The sequence below is a fragment of the Chroicocephalus ridibundus genome, chromosome 2, assembly GCF_963924245.1.
Source record: "Chroicocephalus ridibundus chromosome 2, bChrRid1.1, whole genome shotgun sequence".
Taxonomy (NCBI): Eukaryota; Metazoa; Chordata; class Aves; order Charadriiformes; family Laridae; genus Chroicocephalus; species Chroicocephalus ridibundus.
The window spans coordinates 6,032,321-6,060,196 of NC_086285.1; the positions used below are offsets into that span (position 1 = coordinate 6,032,321).

The following is a 27,876-nucleotide window of genomic DNA, read 5'->3' on the forward strand; positions in this document are numbered from 1 at the left end:
CTAAGGCTTGGGATGGTTCTCATTACTCTTAGTTAAAGAAGGTAATTTTTAACCATGGGCTAATCTTGTGTGCTGAACACAGTAATAGACGCAGAAAAGACTTATTAGATCAAGCTATTCCCTGAAAAGAAAAGATAATAGCCTTCAAGAGAGGACGTATCTGATACTTAAAAGCTTATTTACCCAAAATAACCACTGTACTATCAAACATCTGCACTGTATGCAGACAGATTGTTCTGTTTAGTGGAATCCTGGCCAAATAAAATATCCTCTACAGTTAACAATTAGAGTTGAGACAGAGTTCAGAGATAAAGGTTGCGAGGGAAGAAAGGAGAATGCTGGCTTGGCTACTGTACCGGGGCTGTATTTCGAGCCTTGATAATACCTGATGACAGCCAGCATGATATTTACGTTGCTGCATATACCATAAAGGCAACTGACAGTGATTAAAAGGGAAGGATAAACCTTCTCCAGTAATATTGCTGTGTTTGGAAATGAGATGTTTGAGCCTGCTTTCCATCGTGCAGAATTAACACTGCATAGCTGCACTGCCCTTTAAATTAGCCAGAGATGCTGGCAAGAAATCAAATGAATATAATTGGTTTCAAACTGAAAATCTAATTTAGGCATGCTACTAGCATCTTAAGTAAATGTGGCAGGTCACACAGGACTTGTGTAACTGGCCCTCGGAGCACAGTGTAGTTGCTGCCATGGGGAAAATAGTCTCAAAGGTGTTCCCAAATCACCTGGGCACCTTGTGCAACTGGAGGGTGTTTGTATTTTCTGGTGAGGTTCTGGTCTCTTCCTTGCAGACCATCAGGGTGACAGTAGTGGTTCTGTCCTTTTCTTGAGGTGGGCTTTGGGTTAAATTATACCTGCTTAAAGGTATGATAGGGTTATATGCTACTTTGGAGTAATTTGGGGCTGCAGGAGATGAGGCATACAGTCACAGCAGCACCTTCTGGCCATATGTCTCTTCCATGCTTTGGTATTTGCAGTGAAAAGGTTGGGGAGCATATTAGATGGGCTGATACTTGCCCCTGTTCTTCTCCCCACTGATACCATCTGTGACCAGTGGCTTTTTCTCTTGCCTGTATTTTCTTGCATCCTGTTTCAGTGCAGAGTCCCACGGCTGGGTGACTGCAGCCCTTTGCAGTGTTCATCACCGCTCGGCAGTAGGGAGGTGGCTGGAAGCCTGGCTCAGCTGTGTGCACTGTAAACTGGTGACTGTAGGTGAAACAGTTCATTGGTGAAATCAAACAGCAAAGTGACCCGGTGACAATTTTGTCAGATCTCTTATTGACATGCTTTGCATGGCCAACCCTATTCCTCACCCTCCGTTCCAGTCCTGGCCTGTGTTATACTGACGGGCTGACCGTTTTCTCCCCAAAGCTGTCACTTCTGTGCTTAGTCTGTAAGGATTCCCAACCTGAATGTTTGCTGAAGGTGGGAAAACAGATGACGTTTTTCTGTGTTCAGGCCCTAAGAGATATCGAAAGAGTTTTGAGAGAACAATGCGGCATGGGGTGGAGTGAAACTTTCCATAAGACTCCCCTTCCTTTCTGCAGAAACCTTGGCATTGAGTTGTGCAGTTTACAACAGCTAGATTTCTCTATAGCTTAGAAATCAGAGAGTCATTTATTTATAATGTGGAGTTTGATGGGGCCATGGGGAGATGTACCCAGCCATGGGGAGATGTACCCAGCCATGGGGAGATGTACCCAGCCATGGGGAGATGTACCCAGCCATGGGGAGATGTACCCAGCCGTGGCTATTGCCGATCACTTGCTGGTGGCTCTGAAAATGATATTGGATTTCTTACAAGTGACTGGATATGGGTTTGCATTCCTCCTTTCGAGTTTGAGAACTGAATTAAAGACCTGGGCAATAAGTCTACAATGTCATTCTGTATTGATGGACCACTGGAGGGGAAGCGTGTCTAAACAAGTGCTGACAGCCCTGTATGATCTTTACTGGTTTATCGCTGTTCTCTGCCGTACATGGAGCATTAGGCGTTCTGAGCAAGACATTGTCTTACATGGGCAGAAACCTCTGAGCTCTGAACACAATGCGTGGGTTTCAGTGGTGTTGTCAACAGCGAGAACTCTCATCAAGATGGTGAATAATTCACTGTCAGCAAGTTTACGTGCAGTTCAAATATTTTGGCTGTATTTCAAATTTGATAGCTGAGTTTCAGAAATCTGCTGCTTTTTCTGAAATTTCTTTGAACATGCTGGATTAGTGCTGGAATATGAGTTGTCTGTTGGATACTGCAGGTACTAACATGAAACAACTGAGCAAAGATTCTCAGGCTTTGGGTAAAACACGTAATTGAGTCTTAACAACACAAATCCCTTGTGTGTAAGTACTGTTTGAAATAAGTGGCCTCGCAACTTGCACAGAATTGGCAAACTACTTGAGCTCTGGCTATACTGGAGTAAATGACCAGAGGTCAATACAAAGAGATACACCTGCAATTTAAATGGAAAAAAAAAAACAAAACAAAACAAAACCACCATAGGAGTTCACAGGTAATAACTGTGCTTTGTCCCATTCCTCTTTCCAGTTCATTCATTAAAAGGTCTAGACTGTAGTCATCAGACGCGCTGGTGTGAAATAGAAGTAATTTGTATTTAAGTCTTAATTCTGTGCCTGGACATAATACCTCCCAATTATCACCCTTTCTCAATGGGTTGTCCAGCACATGCCCTGTGTCTTAATGTTCATACAGTCACCTTTGGCTTGAACCCAGCTAAACATTCGTGGCACTGGGCTGTGCTCAAGGTGAGCCCGAAAGAGGAATGAATGTGCTGCATTCAATGATGTGAGTTAGGCTGTATTGAAGGGCGGGGTGACATTTTGACGTTGGCCACACGGAAATGTGAAGTTTCAGAATAATTTATTTAAAATAGGGTTGAGCTGTTCTTCCTTTAAAGACTCTTCCTCAGAAATACGAGGGTAGCTACTCTTGTAAATGCCTGCCTGTAGGACTGCTGCACACGCGTAGTGCAGGTGTCTTCATATATATTGTGTACTTATGCTGTGATATATAGTCAGTGGGGACTGCTGATTTTCCTACACACCACCACCCCACCCCCCAATATAGGCTTTAAAACTGGCTTCCTTACAACTGTTCTGTTAAATCTGCTTTTGCTTTCTGGCTTTGCTTATGCTTCTTTGTTGTAAAAGATGATTTATTTCTTTCCTGCACTGTATTAGCAAGTATTTCTTTCCCTCTTTTCTGCCCAGTATCTCTTCGCCTCCACTGTAGGTCAAGTTGTGCATGACTGGAGTTGAGAGAGGGTGCACCAAGTTAAACCTGGCCTCTTACTGCCTCTATCGGGGTTTTAAATCACGTATTGCCATCTTGCACTGTGGACGTGTCGTCCTTCAGCTTGTGGAGAAATGACTGTAAAGCCCTATTTCTCTATGGGAAATACTATTCATAGTAAATCCCTATCAGGAGCAAGTGATGGGAATTTCTGGGAGTGAGTGGGCTGTATTGGTGCAGCTCTGGGAGCTTCCCGGGGGTAGGCATGTGTCTGCGCTCCCTGTGTCACTGTGGGAGGGGAACTCCACTCACTATTGTGGTTGTGTTGCTTTTTTTTTTTTTTGTCATCTTGGCCATGGATTGCTCTGCTGTTGCTTTAGGTTTCCAGAAGTTTTCCAACCAGGCACAGAACAAAACTGGCTGAATTCTCCTTTACTGGTTTCACTGCTGCTTGCACTGTTTCTAACAGCAGCGTTCAGAGTCGGCTTGCTGTTTGGGTTCACTCTGAGCAGTGTTAGAAGCAACCAAGTGATCTTCCTGCTGATTTGGGGCTGTAACTTCACTTCTAGCATCGTTAACATTCGCAACACTCTTCCTGCAGTACTGCACTGAGTAGGTGACACTTTCCTGTGAAAGCTTTCTCCTCGCCTTGTGTGAGCAGACTTTTTGCGTCCTCTCTGTGTCAGTACTCGGAATACGTCTGAGTCCCATTCCGAATTCCCATTGCTTTTATTAATGCTCTCTGTAACTGTCAGTGTGGATCGCATCTTCCATTTTGCATCAGGAATTTGACACATAGTGGGAAGATGGCTTGAAGAGCTATGACTGTATTGAAGGACCATTAGCGTTGCCTTACTGCACTCTTCCTGAATCGTCAGGCTTGTGTGAGGAAGACTTTTGACACCAGTGGACTTTTCTTACCAGATCCTGCATGGGTAAAGCAGCATTCCCACCCTGTACTGAGCTGGTTACAAATTTAAGAGTAGGCTTTTTTGCTAACTTGTTTTCAGAAGAGGCTCATTCTTTGCGAGAGGACTCTCTTCTCACCAGAAACCTCAAAGGAGGTGGAGAAAATAGAGACATAACTTTGCCTTTGTAACAAACGGACCAAACACTGCAAGATCAGTCTGAGTTTGCAATCTGGTGTTTAATTTCTGGTTTAATTAGATCTGTAGCTGCCATGTGCTCTGCAAGAACACTTAAGAAATTCTATTCCCAGTCTTGTAGCTTTTTGTTTTTATTACTGTATTGTCCTTGGAGTGAGTAACCACAGAGCAGGGCTCCCACAGCTCTTTGGCAGGAGGCTGTCAAAGAGTTGAAGCATCCGGAGATGGAGGTTGCCGTCCCTGTGCCTGCGGTGGCCGGCATGAATACAGAGTCTGTGTTATGAAACATTAAAGGTCTCCTGGGCTTTGAGTGTCCTGTCTGTGTGATCTGGAGTGAGGGCCGTTAATGTCACATCCTTGACCAAGAGACCTTGGCCGGCCTGTGTGTGTGTGATCAGCTGAATCTTCTGCTTGTTATGATAGACGTGTAATCGCATAGAAAGATGTGGAGTGAAGCAAACTGTACTTCTGGTTGCTTCTGCAGCTAATCACAACAGGTGATTTCTTTGGTTGTGTAAGATAAAGCCTTTGAGAGATCGTGCCGGAGCCCACAGAACATAGTTCTGAATTTTTTTCTTTTTTTTTTTCCTACCTGAAACTGGATACCTGGAGACTGAAAGCTATTGCTTGGTCCAGAGCAGCCTTGCAGGGAAGTGTTTTGTGTGCATTGTTCATAAGAGGAAAACCCAGGGGCACAATTATAAACAGAGCCTGCGTCATGAGCGGCTTTCTGGCACTGCACTCCAGATAGTGGAGGACAGATTCCAGATCTTGCTTAAAAATAGAGAGCTTGTGTGTATGCTGGGGAATGGGGAAAGGAGAGGGCAGGGTTGTGCAGAGATGTTCAACTGCTCATGGTCTAATACTGCAGGAGACTTGGGAGGTGTGGATCTCTTCAGCCTTAGAAGAGTGAGCTAAGGGGGGTGTTATTGCTGTCCTCAGCTATCTAGTGGGAAGTTGCAGAAGAGATGAAACTGGACTCTATGGAGGTGCATGGTGGAAGGCCACAGCTGTGAGCAATGTAGGGAAATCTGATCATATAGTGAGGTGAAAAAAAAGCTTTACTATGTGGGTGGTCAAACACAGGAACAGCCAAAAAGCTTGTAGAAATGTCTGTTAAATGTATTTAAATTTAGACTGACTTTGATGCTGAGGAACCTGATCTAACTTGGGGTTTGGCCCTGCTTTCAGCAGGAGAGTAGACCAGAGACGTCCAGAGGTTCCTTCCAATCTAAGTTGCTTGCAACATTCATTTGACCCTGGAAGAGGGTGTTTCCTCTGTGGAGGGGGATTTGATACCACATTAAGATAAAGACTGATGCTCCAAGACTGTTACAGAAGATGTCCCCTATTGATTGAAACAGCTGTGAGCAACTGAGTTACTTTGAAGGGAAGTTTTCACATCTCCCAGGATACCAGAAACTCAGTTCGCAGTAGTGGGATGGGTTTAAATCTTGGGCAACACTGGTGGGGTGTTTTTTGTGGTTTTTTTTTTGTGAGTGCTCTTTCTATGTAGCTGCTTGAAGTTGCCGTTGCGCGTGGTGGGGGAATACTGTTCAGAGCCAGGATTTGATGTTTGTCTTGTGACCATTTGGCATGACTGTTCCCATTGCTTAAGCAGATATTTCTGCCAAAAGGACCTCTGGCTTCAATTGCATTCGCCTGGGAGGAGGCATCAGTGCAATTCATCCCAGTCTTACTGGGAGAGCTGCAATGTCCTTATGTGGCTGCGGAGATTCAGTTATCTTTGGAAACAAAGTGTGTGTGAACATGCTGTGTCCTCAGGTCAGTCCCCTGTCTTTCCGGTTCTCCAAATAGCCTTGAAATTACTGGTTTCCATTAACTTTAACAGATATTTCAGAGGGTTTTTTGTTTGTGTTTTTTTTTTTTTAAATAAACACACAAGCTTCATGTAAGTTATGTGACAGCAAGTGACTGCAGAAGAGATGGCGTCCAGCCTCTCTTGAAGGCTGGAGGTGGTTTTCTGTGGGGAGTTTGCCTCAACTTGAGAAGTTCAGGCTGGAGCTCTGGATGCTGAAGGTACAGGGAGCATGGATCCTGAGGACCAGAGGAGATACTCTGAGAAAAAAGGCTTAAGTAACTGAGTGATTGGAGACTTTTTGGTTTGGGTTGTTTTCAGCCTTTCCAGAGGTTGGTTTTATTTCAGAAAGAACCATTTAATCATAGAAAACATGAAAGAAGCAAGGGTTAGAAAGGGTATGTTTTCCTCCTTAGGCAGTGTTTCCTAAAGTAGGTCGTGACCCTTTTATGCAGGAATTTTGCAGCTGCTGTGCTAAGGGTTGGAATTGTATCTGAGCCTATAGAGGTGAAAGCAGGGGGTATTAAACAGATCCTAATACCACTCGGGGTCTCTTTCCTCCCCGTCCTCCCCCAACCCTCAGCAAAATGATCTGCTTTTCAGGAATAAAGCAGCAAGCATTTGGCTGTGCCCAGTTTTCATTGTTTTGCTAAGCTGTTATGCTGGGAAGAGATTAACTAGGGAGCAATTTCTCCGAAAGCTGATCTTGAGGGAGGCTGAGGGAAGAGCCTCAGCACTGACCTTGATCGGAGTGTCTTGGGGTGGGGAGCGACCATCAACTGAGCCCAAGAACGTTAACCCAGTGCTGCCCACAGCCTTGCAGCTGAGCAGCGCCAGGGACTGCGGTCGGCTCTGAACGCAGCAGATCTGTGTCTGCCGGGAGAGCTGGGTTGTCTAAGTTGTGCCACCCTAGCACAAACTGCCCTTGTGTCTTGCTTTTTTTTCTCATTGAAGGTGGTTCATAGCAGCCAGGGAAATCACTTTGCTCCCCACCTTTCTCCATATGTTTGTCACTGCTCCTAAAATTTAAAAAACTTCCTTGCCAGGCTTGCTCTCTTTCTCTCCATTGGTGTTGTCATCTCTCATCTATGCTTGTTTTCACTTACCAATGTGTTTAGCATCCTTGCTGCGGCTTCTCTCCGTTCCTTCTCTTGCCACCCTGGAATTTCACAAACAAATTGTATGGCTGCAAAGCCCCAAGTGGCCGTGTTGCTATGTTTTCTGTACTCTTCAAAGAAGCACGGAAACCCGTCTTTGTTCGGTTCCAGAAGCGCGGCACGCCGCCGCTGCTGCTACCAAAGAGCAGCTTGCTTGTGGCACATCGTGCTGCAGCTTGGCTTAATCCTTGCTTGATACGCTTTTGAGATTTCATTGTTTCTCTATAATTAAGTGCTACAGAGGAGCTGAAAGAAATGACGAATTAGCAGGAGAGGGGGGAGCAGGGAGAGCAGGTGGTGATCGAACTGGAGAGAGCTGCCAGAGAAGTAGGAGCAGCAGGGAATTAAATGGGAGGAGTTTTGAGTTCAGATGATTCCCTGCCATGTGCCCAAAAGGATTTAGTTTGGGATTTCATTACTGTTCAAATAATGCCATACACCCATAACAGGTCGGGTCCCTGTAGGCTGGGGCATTGTCCAAACACTTAGTGAAATGCAGTTTTTGCCCTGAAGTCCTAGCAAGCGTTGATCAGACAGGCTCGAGGACTGGAGAGGAGCTATAGAATGCACGTCCTGCTTTTAATTAGTCTGCATCTATTGTTTCTGGTTGTAACATTTAAAACAACCAAAAAATCCCCACACCAAAAAAACCCCACAAACCAAACAAAGAAACAAAAAAAAAAAAACCACCCAAAACCCAAAAAACAGCCACAAAGCCATTCTTTGTGTAGTCACTTCTATAAAATGCTGGACTTCACTCTCATCTTGTGATACCACTACTCTAGACCAAATCTTTCATGTCTGGATTGTAAGAAGCATCTCTGCCAGCCATGCTTATACCAACTGGGTTTAACTGGCACAGAATTCCTGGTACATCATCTTGTGGGGGGAAACAGATGTACACTGAAGCTACTGAGTGTCTGAGATACCCAGAAAGAGTCTTTGAGCACAGATACTCTTGTGTTGATGAGGACCGTGCAGGTAGGTAGCTTTAGAGACAAAAATATGCACCGCAAAACTAACTGAAGAGTGAAAAGAGGTGTGTGACAAGACAGTTCTCTGAGGTGCACAGTCGTGTATTCTTACAGCATCTGGTTTGTGTTTTCAGGCTCTATTACTGTGCACCAAGGCATCCAAAGAAAGAAATCATAATATTGGTGCTTTGAATGTGTCAGCAGCAATGCTTCTTCTGGGATCTAACTCTTTCTAAAGAAATGATACAGGCACAAGTGTTTGTTTTTGGTTCTGACTTCTGAAAGGCTATTGCTGTAGGGAGACCAGCAGTGCTAGGAAATGCAGACTCGCTTCTCCTGCCTTCTGTCACCACTTCTGTATGCTCTGTTGTCTTTGTCTTGAGTCACTTTGTGTGTTTTTACTTTTTTCCACCCCAAAGAAGCAGCAGAAAAGTTTAGAGGAGCAGGTACTGGGTGAAGAGCAGGTCAGTGTGACTCAGGATTCCCAGTGGGGGCAATACATCCATGCTGGGGCTGCTGCTTTCGCGTTGGAGTCCTGCATCTTGTACCTGACAGGCAAAGCGACTACAAGGAGTGAATGTGGAGGTTTCCTTTTTGGATATTTGTCCCATGGTTAATATTGTGTATTTCAGCCCCGATTCTGGCACTCTAGCCAAAGTCAGCTGTCAAAACCTCCTCCCCTTGCTTTTTCTGAGTGCTTTTTGTTAGTGGCTGGCTAGACTCTTCCATTGTCCCCATCCTGTGCTCAAGACCTTGATTATAGCACTCAAACTTCATTTTCAAAGACCCTTTTAAATATTCTTGCCCCTATTGCTATCCTTCCACCTAAGCTTCTCCTGGTAGATTTGTTTTGCCCTCTGCTAGGAGTAGTCTCTGAAAAATAATATGCGTGAAAGTAATACATGGCCTCAGTCTTGATCTTTTTAAAAACTCATTTGCTTCATGAAATAGTACAGCTTTAGCAATCTTGCTGTTTTGTGTTCTGCACGTTGCATCCTTCTGCCATTAAAATGTAAACTCTTAAGCGCAGGGAATCAACTGGCAAGCTGAAGCTATTGTCCAGGGTACGCTTGCAATGCCATATAAAGTGAAGTGAAACTCCTGTAGCTCTGCTGTAGTGGGTATTGGTTGAAGGTCAGAGGAGCAGAGTCCCACAGTTCAGGGCTTTGTAATTTGTTTCAGTGTGACTTTGGACAGAACACTTTTCATATCTTTCAGGGCTGGATTACAAGCTTTTTCCCCACCCGACACTTTATTTGAGTTGGGCTGTGACTTTCCCCAACTCACTGTGAGGAGTCTCTTGATGGTGGTTGTAGGGAGCTTCAGTAGCCTTTGTTTGAAGATGAGATTGTAGGGTTTTGCCCTCAGTTTATATGAACAGACTAGGAAAAAAAAATAGTTTGTAAGAATGTTGTGCTTGACCTGTATTGTAGAATCTGGAAGCAGGTTTTACAGCGTTAAGAGTAGGAGAATCTGGTAAAATAGGTGTTTTATTTCAAAATGCGGAATAGCTGTTCTCATCTCCTTCATCAGACCAAATGGGTTCAAGAATTATGCCTGGGTTAATGAAAAAAAAATAGCTGTGGCTTTATTTTTAATAACTTTTTAGAAAAGTGTTGGCAATAGGGAGCTCTTGTGCTGTTTTCCACCCATTGTACTCCTTTTTTATTAATTAGAATTTATTCTTCTGCAGTGAAGTGTGTAAATGCAATGAACCGAGATCAGGGTAGAAAATAAAGCAACAAGGTGTCTGATTGCTGAGACTTGAATGTTGCAACCATTTCTGGCCAACAAATATGAGTTTAACATCAACTTGATTTTAAACCCCACTGTTGCAAACTCCTTTTGATATCAAAGGGTATGGTATTGCTGAGCAGATTAAATCCAGGACTCTTATTCCTGCTTCTAGCAGTTGAACAACTGTACACTAAAAGACATTTTTTCCCCCTATTTAAATTTAAATGTTCTGTAGCTGTGGTTTTCAACCTGCTTACTGAGGTGGTGTGTTACCATGTGAGAACTGGAACTGAACAGGCTTGAGTGAAGCCTACCTCGTGTCTTTGCATAAAATGAGGGGAGGCGAGAACAGGAATTAGTACATAAAAATATTTGAAAAATCTCATTAGTGTTGGTAGCAATGAGCGTGGCTTGTTTCAACACTTTGGGTGAACACATCAGGTTAAAAGTCTGTGTGACCTCTGTGCCTTTCTTTTAAAAGCACATCAGAAGAATCACTCCTCTGTTATAAGTAAGCTGGAGTCCGGGGTGGGTTTTTTTTGTCTGCAGAGCTATGGTGATCCCTCATAAAGATCCGCTTATTTTTGTTCGGTTAGCCCAGTACTTCGACGTTGCAGCTGAGCTGACCTGCTGAGATACACAGCCCTGGAGTGTGGACTGCCTGTGGGGTTGCCCTTAACTGGGTTTTCGCCTGGCTCTGCTGTCTTTACTAACTGGCACTCACAATTTTGTTGTCTGACCTCCCTTCCTTTCTGCTGAAGTCCTAGAAGATGTTGCTAACTCTCTCTTTTTCACCCACAGGGAGTGGAGCGACTGCGGTGGTGCAGGCAGCCTTCTGCGCTCCAAAGAAGGAGAAGGTGGCAATTAAACGGATCAATCTTGAGAAGTGTCAGACGAGCATGGATGAACTCCTGGTATGCAATCAAAATTGTCTGGGTAGTTGTATTTCAGTGAGCATCATCTCTGTTCGCTGACTGCCTTAAACAACGTTTCTTGAGGTGGTGTGAGGGTGAGGGGACTTGACTGATTTCACTAGAGGCAGTCCGGTTGTCCTGGTGGTGCGACACTACTTAAAATGTTAAAACGATCAACCGTTGGAGAACTTAGGCTATTTGTTTAGAGCTAAGTACTTTGTATAATCCCTTTGTTTTGAACAGAGTTAATGTGCAAGTGTGAAACTCAGCTGTGCCCAGAAGAGCTCTGCAGTTTGAGAGGGATCCAGGGCTACACACTTCCAGACTTTTTAAAATTTAAGATAGTTTTGCTTTCCTTTCCTGCAGTTCTCTACTTTTTTTTTTTTCCCCTTCCACCTGTAAAGAGAAAAAATGAATAAATAAGCTCTTGTTTGTAATCTCTTTCTGGTACTGATGCCAGCTAAGGGATCACTCTGACATATTGCAGGCTGCCATATGGAAACCCCACTAATTTGAGTTCAGGACAGGAGGCAGAGTCTTTTGGAGCTGTAGCTGTGTGTTTCCTCTGCTGTGTGCCTCTATTCTCAAGATTTTCTCAATGGAAAACAGCTTCTGGCAGGTAGTGGTGGTAATTAGAATCTCTTTTCTCATCTGGCTTGTATGTTGATGGGCTTCTTCGTCTTCTCCTTTACTTGTGCATGAGCTGGTCCTTCTGTAGCGCAGCAGCTGCCACATCTACCTCACATGTGGAAGGCCAGGCAGAAATAGGCGTTCCTGTGAGCATTGAGGCATCTCCACTAGAGGTGAGAAAGCTCTCTTTGGTAAAACTTTCCATAGTAAATATTGGCTGGCAGGGGTTGAGGAAAGGTGGGAAGATGAGGCCTTGTACCACCTGTCCTTCTAAAGCAACTCTCTAGGAATTTTTTAATGCTACCTGTCTGTCTTTCCACTTGAATCCTGACAGCTTCTGTAGTGTTACCTCAGGCACTTGTTTTGGTGACTGCAGTTAGAAAGTAGAACGGAGAGAATTTGGGAGTCCTGGCTAGCTCTTCACTTGTACGATCTTCAGCAAGTCACTTGAACCACGGTTCCAGTTTCTGTCTAGTGACTAATGCTATTTTTATCATTATAGGTATCTGCAAATCTGCTCTGGTAAGGAGCAACGGCTCCATCCAAGCTGTCACATTTTAGTGTGCCTGTGAAGGGTTGCGTGTGGGACTGTTCGGATGACCTGCATTCACATCCTCTTATGGCTCATGCTAGTGTAGGAGTTTGAGATGTCTTCCCTTTTCACAGTCAGTCTTTTTGTCCTGATACCATTCCTTCGTACTCTTCTCAAGTGTCTCATGTGGCTTGTCGGTACTACTGTGCCTCAGTTGTATTCCGAACTGTGCTGTCATGGTGTAGTAATTGACATTATTAGTCTTTTAGTAATTGGCAATTCTAACTATAGAAGGGTTAGATTCAGAAAGATGTGCTGCAGAAACTTGGCAAGTAATTTCAGATAAGTACTTCTAATAGCATATTTTAAATCTCTGCAAACCTGTTCCTCACAATAATTTTTCTTGTCATGGGTAGGACTGCAATGAGTTGCCATTATCAGCTCTCCTAAGTTTCCGATTTTGTGACTAGATCTACTGGGGGTCCCTGTGTGGGCTTGTGTATGCAACTATAGATATTCTTGAACTTAAAGGCATGGAGAGGTGGAGGGGGGGGAAGAAGATGGTTCTGAGCTGTAGGAACTTCCTGTAGCAGCGGTCACCAAGGTAAACACGTTGTCTGAAAAAGTGTTTTCTCTGGGTTTGTTCTGAATTCGTCAGTTTATTGCATGTCACTTCTCAGTGCAAGAGCCCAAAGGATGGAAGTTCCTGATTTGCCTGCTCTGTGCCCTTACCTTCCCTACTTTTTATCTTGTCTCCATATTTGCTTCTTCCCCAAAGTAAATATTCTCAAGCTTTTCAGTCTTGTAGTCTCTGTTCATGGCACTTTCTCCAATCAGTTTAGTTACCTTTTTTTGAGCAACTCCTTGTTATTGCAGGATTGTGTTGTTTTTTTTTTTCTTACAAAAAATGTAAACGTAAGTCCGTGCAGATTACAGTGGTTTTAAGAAGCAAGTGCAAAGAGAAAGACAATGAGTTCATACTGGCGTATGTTACGCCACCTCCCTGATTTCTCCTTTCCCCAGTGCAGTTAAAAACACAAATTTGGGCTTTTATTAGATCCATTATGCTGAAGGTATCTGAGCACAGTAGTTGGTTTACAGAAAACCTTGATGTGCTACCGGGGGTCAGGACAATGGTCTTGTGCTATAGCACTGCCCAGTCATCAGGCCATGGGATAGAAGAGGGATAATTGTGCTTAAATTCTTTTTAATTTTTTTTTTTCTACAGTGCTTCAGACCCATAGACTTCTCTACTGAAGCAAGCTTGTTTATTCCCAGAATCTGCCTAGCAAAGAGGGTAAAACAGCGTCATGTTGCTTTGGCAGAGGGTAGGGAGAGCAGCAAAAGGTTCTGCCATCCATAAGGATAACTTGTTTCTTCTACATGTCCGTGCTGCTTAGTGGCTGGTGCTTCTGTTTCTTGGAATGGAGGACAAGAGGAAGGTTAGTGTGGGGTGGGGTTAGGAGATGCAAGGTAAGTGACTTTGAGCATCCTTTCAGCTTCTATAGCAGCAGGTGCCCAGAGGCCAGGGAATCTGGGACCACCTCCTACCTTGTGGAGATTCCATGCTTAGGGTAATTAAATGATATGACTTGGCTCATTATAGGTATTGATCTTGATTCCTGTATCTCAGCATACACTTGAGCTGTGTGGGTGGTCAGGCATAGGCTGCATGCTTTGCAAACACTGCACGGTATTCTGGGTTAATGCAATGGATTAATTTATTGCTGCTACAGGGTACGGAAGTGTAGGAAAGACCAATTTTGTTGCATGGGGAACAAATCCAAGTCGAGGGCATTCAGCTCTTCAGCGGAAGTGCTAATTGCTGTAAAGAATGTAGACAGGCAGTAATGCAGTGCGGAGATGTGGCCCAGCTACTGGATTAGGTGATGTTAGTCAGGAATTTATTAACAGTGCTTGATTTTTTTTTTTCTCTCTTTCATGGTACATTTTTGAATGCTCCCAGATCTTTCCTGGACTGCATGTGGGATTCAGCTGGAAGGGAAGTACGGAGTAGCCTGTGATTCTTGCTCACTGATATGACTGGGATTGGAGTGTAAGGAGAGGTGGTCAAATAGAGTGTTGTCTACAATTGGTCTTGGGCTTTTTGATTTGTTCTTGAAGTTCTGCTTCTTATTTGTCTTGCAACCCATAGTAGTTAAATTTATGCAGCATTTGGTGTGTGTTTGAAAACAGTCCGCTCATGTGGTGTACTTCACAGCTGGACACTGTTCACTGCAGTGTTTTGCTCTTACGTCTCCTTTCCTTTGCGGGGTGCTGGTTAAGTTGCTGCTGTTGCCAGTCCTTGAAACACAGTGGTGTAACATCTACCTTGAAATAACCATGCCTCAAGCTTTTTTTTTTCTTGTATAGCATTTTCTTGTTTTAAATAGTTATTGATCTAAAAGACCTTAAATCTTCCCTCTGTCTAGCAAACTCTGCTTCATTTTCATGCAATTAAAGCTGAGTTAGCTTGCTTTCATCATGATGGGTGGTTTTCCTCCATGCTTTGAGTAACAGATGACGTGGGTTGTCTGCTTAGCAGATAGTAGGAACGTAAGCCATGGAGTATTTCACACTGGGCTTTCCCGGCTGGGGGGAACTGCTGCCCGTTTAGTTCCTAAGGTGATTTAACAGGAGGCAGGTTCAGGAAGGAGCATGGGAGATGTGGCGTTGTTGCTTCTAGAAGGAGACTCTGAACTCTTCCTAGTCTGGAGACTGATAGGACTGGGCCTGACTGGTCTACATGTAAGAGGAGTGAAGTGAAGGTACTGCTTGTCCACTGCTATGGTCAGAGGGCAGTTCAGGAAGCCGAGGGAACAAGTTTAACTGCAATAAAAAGAGACGTCCTTTTGAATTTCATGGAATTAACCTGGGGAGCTGGCTGCCAATAATACGTAGATCAAACATTGCGTGAGATTAAATAAATCAACCTATAGTTGAGAAGGTTAAATTAGATAGGATTTAAAAAAAGGATTATGAACTCCCCTGGTTTAAAGCATAAGCCAACTGTTAACTGCCCAGGCTTAGTCAGAAGTCTTTCCTCTGGGCAGATAATTGTGTAACTGCTTGTTATAGGGTTTTACACCTTCTTTTGAAGACTTGGAAAGGATATTGAAGTGGCTTTGATCTGACAGAGTAGTTCCTGCAAGTGGATTAACCAGACTAAGGTTGTTGGGAACAAAGCAGTAGTCTGCTGTAGAAGTAGTATAGATATTTCATCCATGCCTGTTATCTTGTGGGAATTGCCATTACAATTCCATTTCCAGTCCTGAGGACCTTTATGCTTGCTCCGGGGTGAAAAGTTCCCAAGTGTCAATGCCAGAGAGTCTGATGTATAATACGTGGCTTCTGCATGGTTATTTGATGTGCCATGTTACATGTTTTCTTGCATGATGGGATTGCAGCTTTATGGAGGACGTAAACCTAAGCTGCATGCAGCTTGGTTGTATTGTTTCTCAAAGCAGCAACAACAGAAATCTTAATTACTGTGCTGGTTGAAGGTGTTTGGGTGTTTTGTCTTTTGTTTTTTGTTGGGTTTTTTTGGTGTGGGTGGGTAAAGTTCAGTATGAACATGGAGATTAATAGTGTGTGAAATCCCGAATGTACAGTGTCTTCCTTCACTTGGCCTGGATGAGCATGAGATGGTGTATGTAAATAATTTTATGGACTCTGCAACTGCTGTGTGTATTAATCACAAATTTAAGGCATTGTCGAACTTTAAACACTGGGTATTGACCTGAACAACTGTAAGGGTCAGTGATATGTTAGTCAGCAAAGTGGATAAGTGGGCTTCGCTTGTATTTGTGAGGTGAGTCAGTGAATTGCTACACCATAACAGTTGTAAACATCTGCTTCCTTCAGTATGTTGTCACTAATACTGCAGACCTTGAGGGGAGGAATGACCACTGAATGATGTTGAAGAATAGCCATTGAAACGAGCAGCTGCTGGGTGACTTGCCATGGGGTTGGTTTGTTCCCATTGCCTAAGATTAATTTATGGATGAAAACTTCCTATCCCTTTCAGAATTGTTTCTTTTCCACTGTTGCTCTGGATGGGCTAATGTAAGTCCTTTTTAATTCTGCCAGTCTATCTCCTTTAGCCGCAGCTTGAGCTAAGGGGTTGAAGTGGATAATCTGGACATAGAAGTTGGATCAGAATGTCTGATTTTGAGCTATGTGCTCTTCCCCATCTCCTTCAAAAAGTGCCTCTCGAGTGTGGTAGGGTTTGGTTTTTTTATGTTGATGTTTAAAAAGGGGAATGAATTAATATTCTCAGTTTTACAGCCTTTTAGTTAAACCATTAGAATTTCATTTGGAGCAAAATTTGAACGGTTATGGCTGCTTGTAGGACCAGAGCTCTAAATCCTGCTTTAAAAGGATGAATAGGAGCTTTAATGCCTTATACCTTGAGTTTTCAGCTGAGCGGGAAGTTCTTTGCCGTAGTTGGAACATTGGTATATTCAGGGGGGAGATCACGTCTGACCTGCTTTGATTTTTCACCCCGGGCATGCTTTCCCTCCCCAATTCTCTTATGGTCATGATTGCCTTCAAACAGGGTAGCCAAGTTGACAGCTTTCTGGATTCCTCTGAAGTTGCAGGTAGCCACATAAAAGCAGATTGCCACTGTGTTTTATCTCTTGAGTTCATGTGAACACGTGGGAAGTAAAACTAAATAAAGCCTGATTTCCATCCTTGTATTTGAGATCAAGTGTCTTTGAAACGTGCCTCAGGGGCACATAAACACAAAGAGTAGAAGGTGATGATGTGAACAGAAAATACCATAAGAAAGTTCAGCTAGTAGCTTAAATACGGCTTTACCTGCTTTGTATCTCAGCTCCTATTAACTTCACTTGTGTGTCAGTGGGCAAATAAATGCATTTCCAAAATAGCAGATCTCCAGAAGTATGTCAGACTTACAGGAGACTAATAGGTTTCTTATGATTCTAAATTATACTTCACAGCAGTTTTATTAGTGTTTCAGAAGCCTTGAAATGCTGCTTTTATTGCCCGCAGAAGTACTGAAAACATTCATCAGAACCCTTAATGGAAGACACAGAGGCCTTTATAGCTAATCCCAGTCTATTTGCTTTTGTTGTTTGACAGTGCAGATATTTTTTTAATATCTAGCCCAGGGTGAGCCTTGTAGCCATCTCCAAAACATTGCCTGTGTCTAGACATGTTTTTATCGGTAATTCATTCTCCCAAGCTGAGCAGAAGGCAGCATAATTTATGGATCCTGAAATGGGGAATTGGCAGTAAGGCAGTGTCGCATAACTGAAGCCATCTAGTGTGAGGGGTGTCTGTGTCTACACAACTGGATGGATGGAAGAGCTGTCTGCTGGCCACCGGATTTGCGGGTGGTTTGAGGGGTCTGTATCAAGTCACCCGTGACGCTTGGCAGAGCGGGAATAAAGCAACATTTCCAGTTTAAAAGTTGTATATAGCAGCCCAAATAAATTCTGATGTTTAGTACTGGCATTATTACAGACGTGTAGAAATCACCAAGATCTTTTATTAGGAGTCTTCCACTATAGTTTCAATGCTAGTGAAAGTGAGAGGAGCACAGTTGTAACTTGATTATTTCTTCTTTGTAATTTGGGGATAGCAGACTTATTAGGGAGAAGGTAGGGAGAAGAAATCGTTGCTTGCTGTGACTTTATTGTGTTTGAAGAGCAGTGAACTCTCTGGAAAACTTTTGAAATTGTATTAAAGCTCTGCTTACTAGCACGCAGAAAAGCTATTGCTGCATTTTATCCCCTCCTGCTCTCTCTTTCTGTAAGTCTGCTTTTGAGCAGAGCTCCCGGGTGATCCTTGACTTCCCATTGGGAATCCCACTAGGTTTTTACGGTACCTAAAGGGGGCCTACAGGAAGGCCCCTCCACATAGGCCTCCCTATGGGGAGGGACTCTTTATCAGGGAGCGGAGCGATAGGATGAGGGGTAACAGTTTTAAACTGAAAGAGGGGAGATTTAGATTAGCTATTGGGAAGAAATTGTTTACTGTGAGGGCGGGAACAAGTTTCCCAGGGAAGTTGTGGATGCCCCATTCCTGGAGGTGTTCAAGGCCAGGCTGGATGGGGCTTTGAGCAGCCTGGTCTAGTGGGAGGTGTCCCTGCCCGTGGCAGGGGGCATGGAATTAGATGATCTTTAAGATCCCTTCTAACCCAAACCATTCTGTGATTCCTGCTTTAACTACACCTCTTCGGCCCTTGCCTTTGCACTGCTGCAGCACAGACTGTTGTATGTACCACAGCATTGGCTTGATTTCAATTATGCGAGGAAGTGTTTAAACCACAAAGCCCACTGTGATTTGCCACCACCAGTTAAAACAGTTGTATGCGTTGAGCCTCCAGGATGTTGGTACCCTCTGTGGGGGTGAAGAAGAGCGAAACTTTGATGTAGTTAGTGTGAGATTAGGCTAGAAAACTGTTGAAAATGGGGTGGGGGTGAGAGGGGAAACTCTGCCTGACTGCTGCTCTTTCTTATTAGGAATAATGTAAAAACACTGGAAAATATGGGTTGTGATGCAATTAATTATTCAGAGCTGTGATGCACTGTGTGAGAAATGGTTTAATCTGCCTGTGTTACACATCCACTGGCTGACGGAGGTGTTTAATTGCATGGATCAGATTTGTGATTACTGATTTTCCCTCTTTGTGCACCAAAGCATATGACAGACTTCAGCTTTTTTTGTGTGCTTTGTTTTGTTTTTTCAAACTGTTTCCCAGCCCAGGGAGCAGACTGTGGTAATGAAAGAGAGAGGAAGTTCTTGGAAAATAATAAAATAGTAACTCAGCGTCATGGAATGCCTGCAATATGCTGTAGTACAGAGCTGCTCGAATGGCAAAGATCTGATCCAGGTCTAGGTTCTTAAGTAAACTTGTTCCAGACTTGTCTCACCATCTCCTGAATTCCAGTGGGGTACGCTAATATATAAAAAATACACAATGTTTGTGTATATTTCTTATACTAGTCTCTTGATCTCCCAGGGAGCTTGTTCAAAATATTTTGAGTGGTCTAGCTAAGAAAAGATAAAAACAGCTCCTCTAGGTGATTTCTGAGAATGGTGGATTTGGGGCAGATCTGGCGGCTGGGATGATTAACTGGTCAGTGTCCTGCTTGCTTCTTTCCACCTGTGTTTCCTTAACTAGGGGCTCAGTCCGGTGCTCTAAGCAAGTCCCAAATGATCCCGGGGTAAGCAAATGAGTTCAAAACTCTGAGCTCAGTGAGTTTCAGGAACGTTGGATGAATCAAAAGTCTTGCACTTTCATTTACAGACAGCAGCCCAGAGCTTCCCAACCAAGCCAGGTTTTGTGCGAGAAGTGTGACAGAAGGCAGAAACCAGTGACTGAGTCTGAGCTGTGTTATCCAGGGCCCCCGTTCCCATCCATCCCCTGTTAGAAATTTGAAGCAGGGAAGTAAAAAGGTTTCCGTTGCCAGCTTTGTCTGTTGAGGGGGTTTTCCTGCATTGCAAAGAAACTTAACTAGAAGGTATTAGAAAACTCTAAAGGTGCTGATTTATTTCCTTTTTGAAAAATAGCTTGACACAAGTGAGTGTTTGCAAGGAAGGGAGCTGAAGCTGTTGGAATAAGCAGAGGATATTGTTTCAGGCGGTATTTATTTTCATGGAGTGGTTTGTAGTCAAAGAGTAGACTACCCTGAGATGAATAGCCTGCTCCCCAGCTCTTCAAATATCCTTTCCTGTTTAGAAGGATTTTTCTTTAATCTGCTTATTGGAGTTTCCTGGAAAGTTGGTGCCTTTTCTGGAGAAGTAGAAAGAGGAACCAATTGTGTTTTATTCCTCAAATGCACCTACTCACTGAAAAGCAGTATTAAAGTGGATAAATCAACATTAGCATGTTTCTTTGTAGCTGTGATGGCCAGCTAAACCCTTGCCAAGGGGAAAGCAGTGTGCCTTTAAGCTATACTCAGTCACAAGCAGAGCTTTGTATATGAGCAGGAGAAGAAAATGCTGTGACTGTGGGGTATCCTACACATGGGCAAATCCTTCTCAGATATCTCTCTTGCACTTTGGTTCCAGGGAGGTCTTGTGCTTAGAGGGAGGAAGGGATCAGGGCGCCAAGGGCCCTTGTTCTCCCTCCTTCCTTGTGTGTTTGGGATTACGGGACTTGGGTGAGTTGGTGTCATGGGGAGACTGAGCAGTGATTAAACCTTTGAAGAGTAAGTGGCATCCATGTGTTCAGTGAAGGAATGTCTTAGCTGAGAGCAGAAGTTCAGGACACCAGGGGATGAGTGTCTGGTGTGGATGGTGCTGGAGGGTACAACTTGACATGTTGGGGGGCTTGGCTGAAGCTACCAGCTTGGCTGAAGCACAATGGCCCAGCTGGGTGTAGTGCAGGGTGCCAGGCTTGGCTTAATGGATGGCTTTTGTCTATGGGCAGTCAAAAAACTGTGAGGCTTTCTCTCCATACTGGTGATCTGTACTTGCATAATGAAAAATCAGTCAGTGCTTTCTGTGGCATTGTTGGCTCCATAACCTGGAAAACCTCAACCCTTCACCTGTAACCAAACGTAAGAATATGAACAGTCAAAACTCAAACAGTTTAATATCTGAGCATATTTCATATAGTACTCCCATCTGTAGTAGCTAACAACTTTCTGATCTTGAACTGATTTCCCTCTTCTTCCAGTATGACAAAAGATAGAGCTGTCCTTTGTGCCTTCAACCTGATTGAGCTAAGCCATCTGCTTTCCTGCTGGGAAGAAACATTAGGAATAAGAGGCCTTTTTTTTCCCGGCAGCAAATATTTCCTTTTCTCATCCGAATGATAGTCTTCAACAGATTAAGCATCTGTTGTGTAATATCTCACTGAAGGGATGAACTTCTTAGGTAACAAACTGGTGCGAATTTTCAGGAATATTCTGTTGTAGCTGCATGCAAGTGTTTGAGCTACGACCACTTTGCTAAGAGGTTCTTGGTCAACTTTTTCTTTCATCTAGACAGACAGGAAGAACACCTTAAAATACCTTTGGGCCCTAGTGTGATGTAGGCTGAGTGCTTCTGGATTTTCTACATTTAGCTTCTAGGTATCCTTTTTCTTTGCACCCTCTTTGAAGATTGTGTCTTGAGGAAGAGAACTTCTGTGCCCCAGGAATAATAACCACCGGGTCCAACTGCTAATGCATTATTTTTCTCTACAGAAAGAAATTCAAGCCATGAGTCAGTGCCATCACCCCAACATTGTATCTTACTACACATCGTTCGTGGTGAAAGATGAGCTTTGGCTGGTGATGAAGTTACTTAGTGGAGGTGAGTGGTCCAATTTCCTTACCCTAAAAGGCAACGTAAAAAGCTGTGTTCCTGTAATACCCTTTCCTTTGTTTACCTCCTAAGCTTCCCACTTGTGAATTAAGGCATTTGAATAACAATATTTAACTTCAATGCATTCAGCTCAGAAATAGCTTCTCTTGTTATGTACATCAATAGTAAAACCTAACTACATGATTGTTCTAGCTTTTTTCCCCCCTCTTATTTTGTGTATTTGACAGTATTTCATAGAGTTATTTTGAATGTGTTTGCTGAATGACTCAGTTAAGTATTTGAAAACTTAAGCGTATGACTTGACAAGAGAAGCGTAAGTGCAGATGTAGTAGTTGAAACCATCCTGAACTTCTAGAACATAAATCTCACTGTCATCTTCTCAAATGATGGATCTGAAGTGGTGCTTCTTGGGTCATGTTATCAAAAGTTTCTTCATCTTTGCTCTGTGAGCCTTGGATAAGCTTTTGAACTAGGGAAGTGTGCATCCAACTCCACCGAGCCCAACCATTTCCACTAGCTTTATTGTGAGACATTCAACTCCTCTTGCAAGACTGGTTCCTTGACCTTTTTCTCACTTGCAGCATGGAGGCCTGCATGATGCCAATGGCTGTTTGGTAACTGGCCATTCCATTGATTTTGGCTTATTGACGTGTTGGCTGCCCTTCTGAGGAACTTTAAATTATCTCTATTTTAGGCAGAGCTACTCCCGTAATGTCAGTGTATGGCCTTAAAAAGGGAGGAGAACAGCAGTGTGGGTGCAGCTTGATTTGTACAGTGTCGTTGCTCAGAGCTGGATTACTTTGCCCACTTCTTCCAGTTGACAAAATAACTGGGAATACTTGGGACCATTTCAAATTACGGCCTAGTTAACACAGAGCCAGGGGGAGACTTTCCCCTTTCTGGATTTATTCTCTCAGACAGTGGAGAGACAGCTTTTTTTGAGCGAGAGTTTGAAAACTTATCAGTAATGCTTAATTTGATGTCATAATATTTTCCAGGAACCCTGTTTAAATTACAGTCATGAAAAGAAAGAGAATCAAGTTCTGGATGATAACGTAGAGGACTGTTGCTAAATCTCAGGCCTGTCTTTAAGAAGACTTGATTTTCCTGGCACCCTAGTGAAAAGGAATTGAAAGCCGAAAAAAAACCCCAACTGTTTTCTTGCTTTTTATAAAAACTTCTTGGCTTCTCTGTTTTTGGCTTAATACTGAGGACTGTAAAATGCCAGAAGATGATGTGGAAAAATCTGGCTAAACCTGTTGGCTTTTTCCACAAGAGCTCAACAATGACCATAAAACATTTGTCTTTGAAGATCTTCTTTAGAGAATTTTAGCAGTTCTCTTGGGGGCAATCAAATTTTATGCCAACTTAAGTCTGTCTTAAAGGGTTTTTAATGTCTCATGTGCTTATGTGTCATTAAGTAATACCATCTCTTTTCCTGGAGTGACACATAACAGGTCATTAAAGATGTGATTGCTGTTTCTGTGTAGAAAATAATCCCCTGCCGGCTTAATGCAAGTAGTTTTGCTGTGTGTCTAAAAAGTGTATCTAGGGGAAGGTTTCTACAACATGAGGAAATGGCATTTCGGGGGTGCGGGAGAGACAGCAGCAATGTTCTTGACCTTTTTCAGGAGAGTACACAACTTCTTTGAAGAAAATGCACAGCTGCCTTAGCTAGTATTGTCACGGTGGCTTTCTGTCAGAACCAAGTCAGGATTAGGCTCATCCTTGACCCTACGAATGTTGCTTTTGTTTGCCCTCATTTTTTTGGGGGGAGGGGAGTAAAGATGGAAAAAAAAAAAATGAGACTTTGTGGACTATCTCTTCACTATCAAGGTACCACAAATATAAAGACCGGACTGGAAAATTTCTGGAAAAGTAATCATTGCTTCAGAACCAGCCTCTTGGTGGTGTGTATGATGACCTGTTGGTCATTTAATATTTACTTTGAATGGGCTTCTCCATTATACAGACTGATAATTGACCCTTGTGCAACTCTGGCATTAAGTGGGGTCCTTTCAGTAAAGTAGTGCTATGAAACCATGAAGGTGATCAGAGGGCTGGAGCACCTCTCCTATGAGGACAGGCTGAGAGAGTTGGGGCTGTTCAGCCTGGAGAAGAGAAGGCTCTGGGGAGACTTTGTAGCCCCTTCTAGTATCTGAAGGGGGCGTACAAGAAAGCTGGAGAGGGACTTCTTACAAGGGCACGTAGTGATAGGATGAGGGGTAATGGGGGTAATGGCTTCAAAGGGTAGAGGGTAGATGTAGATTAGATATCAGGAAGAAATTTCTCCCTCTGAGGGTGGCGAGGCACTGGCCCAGGTTGCCCAGGGAGGTTGTGGATGCCCCTTCCCTGGAAGTGTTCAAGGCCAGGCTGGATGGGGCTTTGAGCAGCCTGGTCTAGTGGGAGGTGTCCCTGCCCATGGCGGGGGGCTGGAACTGGGTGATCTTTAAGGTCCCTTTCAAGTCTAACCATTCCGTGATTCTCCAATTCTAAATCTCACTGCTTATCTTATCCTGTTGCATATGTTTAAGATTAGGGCTCATACAATAAAAGATGGACCAGTAGCAGTGTAATCCCTCCTTCTCAACATTTCCATGAGCCAGTGTTAATTTTTTTCACTTAAAATGAAACATTTAGGGGGTGGGGAAGTTGCTAAAATAGATGGCAAGACTTTGAGAATAACTTGTCACTCCTTTTTATGCAGGAAGGTACCTTGAGAGGTATTTTGTTAACTGTTTTCACTGTATATTTTTTTCTTGTCTGTACTTCAGAAATCTTATTTTAGACCTCATAGGCAAATTCTACAGGTCAGTCTTGAGGATAGGTGAAGAAACTTGTGTATTGGAGCCTTCTGACCGAAAAGCTTTTTCATTCACTTTTAATGAGACTATTTCCAGTTGGTTTTAGGCTGAGTGATTTATGTAACAAGAGACGCTTTAAAAACTGCTTCTCATTCCTTTCAGCTTATTTCTTATCAGTGATAAACTGGCTAGTTTTGTAGTCATCTGTCATCCAACGGGAAAAATAATGGTCTGAGAATCTCAACAGGAAAAACCTTTGAGCTGTTTGTATAGACCAGAAAGGAGGGGGAAAATAGCCTGCACCCTGGTCTGGGTTGGGGTTTAACTCTTATTCTGGCTAACTATTCAGAGAGCATGGACTGAGATACTTGCACATCCCAGTAAGCATGTATCAAATCTGTTCTGATTCTGTATCTTGATTGTGGCTTTTGTACTTGAGAATTTCTTCTGAGTAAAAGTTCAGAATCTTATTGCTTCTCTTCCATCAGTGTCAGTGTATGCTGGCATGGGTTTCCAGGCTGAAACTAGTTTTAATTTCAGCCTAATTACACTGACCTTATTACTTTGATAAACAGCCCACAAGACAGACCAGTTTGTAACGCAAGCCTTTTTTTTTTTCTGTTGTTGTTGTTGTAAGTGCAATTCAGTTTATTTTCTGGTTGCAGTCATTTTGTTGAAATCTTAACCTAGTCATATATGCAAGTATTTGAGAAATGTCTCTAAGGGAAAATACTCTAAATCCATGAAGTCCATGAACAATCCATTGTTCTCTAGTAAGAGTGCCTTGCTCCTCTGAGCAGCCAGCTGGTGTGCTCAAAGGTAGCTTAATTGCCTGACTGGCACTGTTGCTGAAACAGAACTTCTTGTCTAAGCTTTGCAAGTACTGTGTTGGTGGAAGATACCATTTTCTGTCTTTGAAAGTCAGCAGCAACGAGGAGGGAATGTACTGGTGAGCTGCTGGGGAGTAACATGTAAAACCACTAATGTGCATCAGAGCCAAGTCAGGCTGGTTGAAGTTCCTGCTGAACGCAGTTAGAAGTGGCAGATCTGACACCGAAGCAGATGTAGAGCGTAGTTGTTGCTGATGGCAGAAACGTGTCTGTGATGATATCCAGCTGGTAGTGACAAGAGGTGCTGGTGTGTCCAGTTACTCTGACACCCTCTTTCAGATCTGGTGATGTGTGCCTGGATTGCGGTTGTGAAGTGTCTGCTGTTTCTGTTCCCTTCAGAAGAATTTTCAGATCCTTTCTTCCAATGATGAAACTGTTTGGTAGGGATCTAAGCTTAGCAATGTCAACTTGGCACCCCAGCCATTTGGTCCAATGTTACTCCAAACTAAACTCCAATGGCTATTTCTAGACAGCTGCTGACCTGCTCTTTGCCTTGCTGGCATTTCCTTGTCGTGAATTTTACTCATGCCTTTTTAAAGCCATCTGAAGCCTAGTCCTGCTTTTGAGCTCCTGCAGCTTTTAGTAGGAAGAGGAGCAGCTGTCCTTTTGTTCTTGTGCTTTTTCTGATTGTGACCTGTTTGCTCCTCTAAATTCTTGCTGCTTTTGACAAGAGCTCTCATTTCACAGGTGACCCACGGCTGTAGCTAACTCTACAAAACAGTTGCTCGTATGAAACAGCCGTCTGTGGCGGCTTGCTACATCACACAACAATTTTTACGGTTGTAGCCTATAGCAGATGAGACCTCCGAAATATTTTTAAACTGTGTAAATCCTTTAAATATCGAAACATTTCCAGATGGGGCGCTTGGATCTTATGCCTTCTTGAAGGCTCCTAATTAAATCTGCTAAGGAGATTATTGTATTGAAATAGCTGAACCTCTTATTTTCCAGAAGTTTTTAAGATTATCTAATCAACCTCTTATTTCAACCTTTCATCTTGATTATCTGATGAAGCACTTGGCCAGCGGTTCAGCAGGCCAGACCAAAAGGGGAGGTATGGCAAGTCTTAGGTCTCCACCAGGGAGGCAGGACATCTTGTTCTACTTCTGCTGTGCTAATCTCTGATCTGGCCTCTCCTAATTCCAGCAGTGATTTACGATCAAAGCGTAAGCCACAGGTTCTTAGAAATCCTTGTGTTTATGTTGAGTTATCTTGTTGGGAGAGCGCTATGCTATTTTGAGTCTATCTGGAGGGTTTTTAATTTTATTTGTAGAGACGCAACTTAATTTCAAACAATTAAGGATGGGATAAGTCAGAAGCAGGAGGTGGTAGGCACTGTACACGATCGCAGAATGCAGAGTGTGTAGATACACTGCCACTCGGAGCTATAATAGGAAAAGCATGAAAAAGAAGTAGTTTGGCTTCAGATTTTTGCTTATAAATGCCCAGTCTCAATTGCAATAGGCGGTTTTGCTCCCTATATTTATTATCTTGCTTCCTGCCTTAATCTTGTCGTATTTCTTAGACATCCATGCAAGCGCTCTAGAGGGAAGGAGGCAATAAGTGTAGGTTTCCTTAACTATTCCTCTGTGCTGAGGTGGCTTAACCAGAGTTAAGAAGCAACTTTGAAACCAGAAACCCCAGCAATGTACTTAAATGTCTTTTCCTTTGTTTTGTATAACTTGTTCTTTCCTTTACTTGGGTGCTCTTTTGCTGTATTCTTCAGCCCCAAAACTAGCAAATCCAGTCAGCTGTTCCTTCTTCTTTCACGTTTTCTTCCTCTGTTTGTCAGAGGCTGACAAGATGCAGATTTAATTCTTGGCTCTGATGACAATCAGGCTCACTGAAACAGCTGGCTTCTGCTGAGATATCTTAACACAAGCAGCAGTGAATCCTCCCAAGTCCTGGTTCTCAAAGATGCAGCATGTTCAGCATCAGTGTCCATCAGCGTTGGGGCAGATCTTGATTCTCACAAAACTGTGTAGTGATCCCCAGCGCTGTTTAACAGCCTGTTTATGCCAGGCCTCTAAATGGCAAATCAATGCAGGTACTGTTACCTGCTCTTTATCTTACTTTCCAACCAAAAAAAAAAAAAAAAGAGTATTAAACTTTCTTGTTCTGCTTGCCAGACAAATTTAAAGGAGGAGTTTTCTTTGCATTTAACTTATCCTGTATCTTTGTCCTGTCACTTGGGTTGTAGTATAACATGCCAGATGTGGGTCCCACAGCAACTAGCTCTGCTGTGCATTTCTGTTGCCTCTGGGGGCATGTAAAATTCCAGCCATAATACTCCTGCATTTATCTGTAATCTTGTTCTAAACAAGCTTTCCTTTCTGCTCAGGTTTTTGTACTCTTCTCTGCTTCAGCCCCATGGCCTGAGGCATCAAGCAGCGTGGCTGACGACTGTCACATGGACGCTCTCTTCCTCTCCTGAGGAGAAACATTAGAATCAGGCTTCCTAAATGCCATTAGTCGTGCTTGCTGATGTAGGTGAGGTCAAAGAAATACGCTTTGGATTTGGAACAGGAAGTGTAGATGTTTTGCGGTGGCTTGCTGTTGAAAGTGGATCAGTGGAACAATTAGGACTTCTTGCCCCGAGGGTGCCATTACACAAAAGTTTTTTTCCACCAGCAAAGCTGGTTTAAGAAGTTCCTGGCTGCTGGGTCTCCACCCTGCCTGGAAAACTGAATTACTGCAGTGATCTCATTTACAGTATGGCTTTGTAAGGAGGTGCATTGGCACAACAGGGAGGTAGTG

General features: G+C 43.3%; 1 protein-coding gene across 1 annotated transcript in view; it reads left to right on the forward strand.

The window, feature by feature from the left end:
- Positions 1 to 27,876, forward strand: part of OXSR1 (oxidative stress responsive kinase 1) — a 92,004-nt gene that overhangs the window by 9,343 nt on the left and 54,785 nt on the right. Inside the window, exons 2-3 of the mRNA XM_063324334.1 lie at positions 10,866 to 10,978; positions 21,305 to 21,413. Coding sequence (XP_063180404.1) covers positions 10,866 to 10,978; positions 21,305 to 21,413 — 222 coding nt within the window. The remainder of the gene's footprint in view (positions 1 to 10,865; positions 10,979 to 21,304; positions 21,414 to 27,876) is intronic.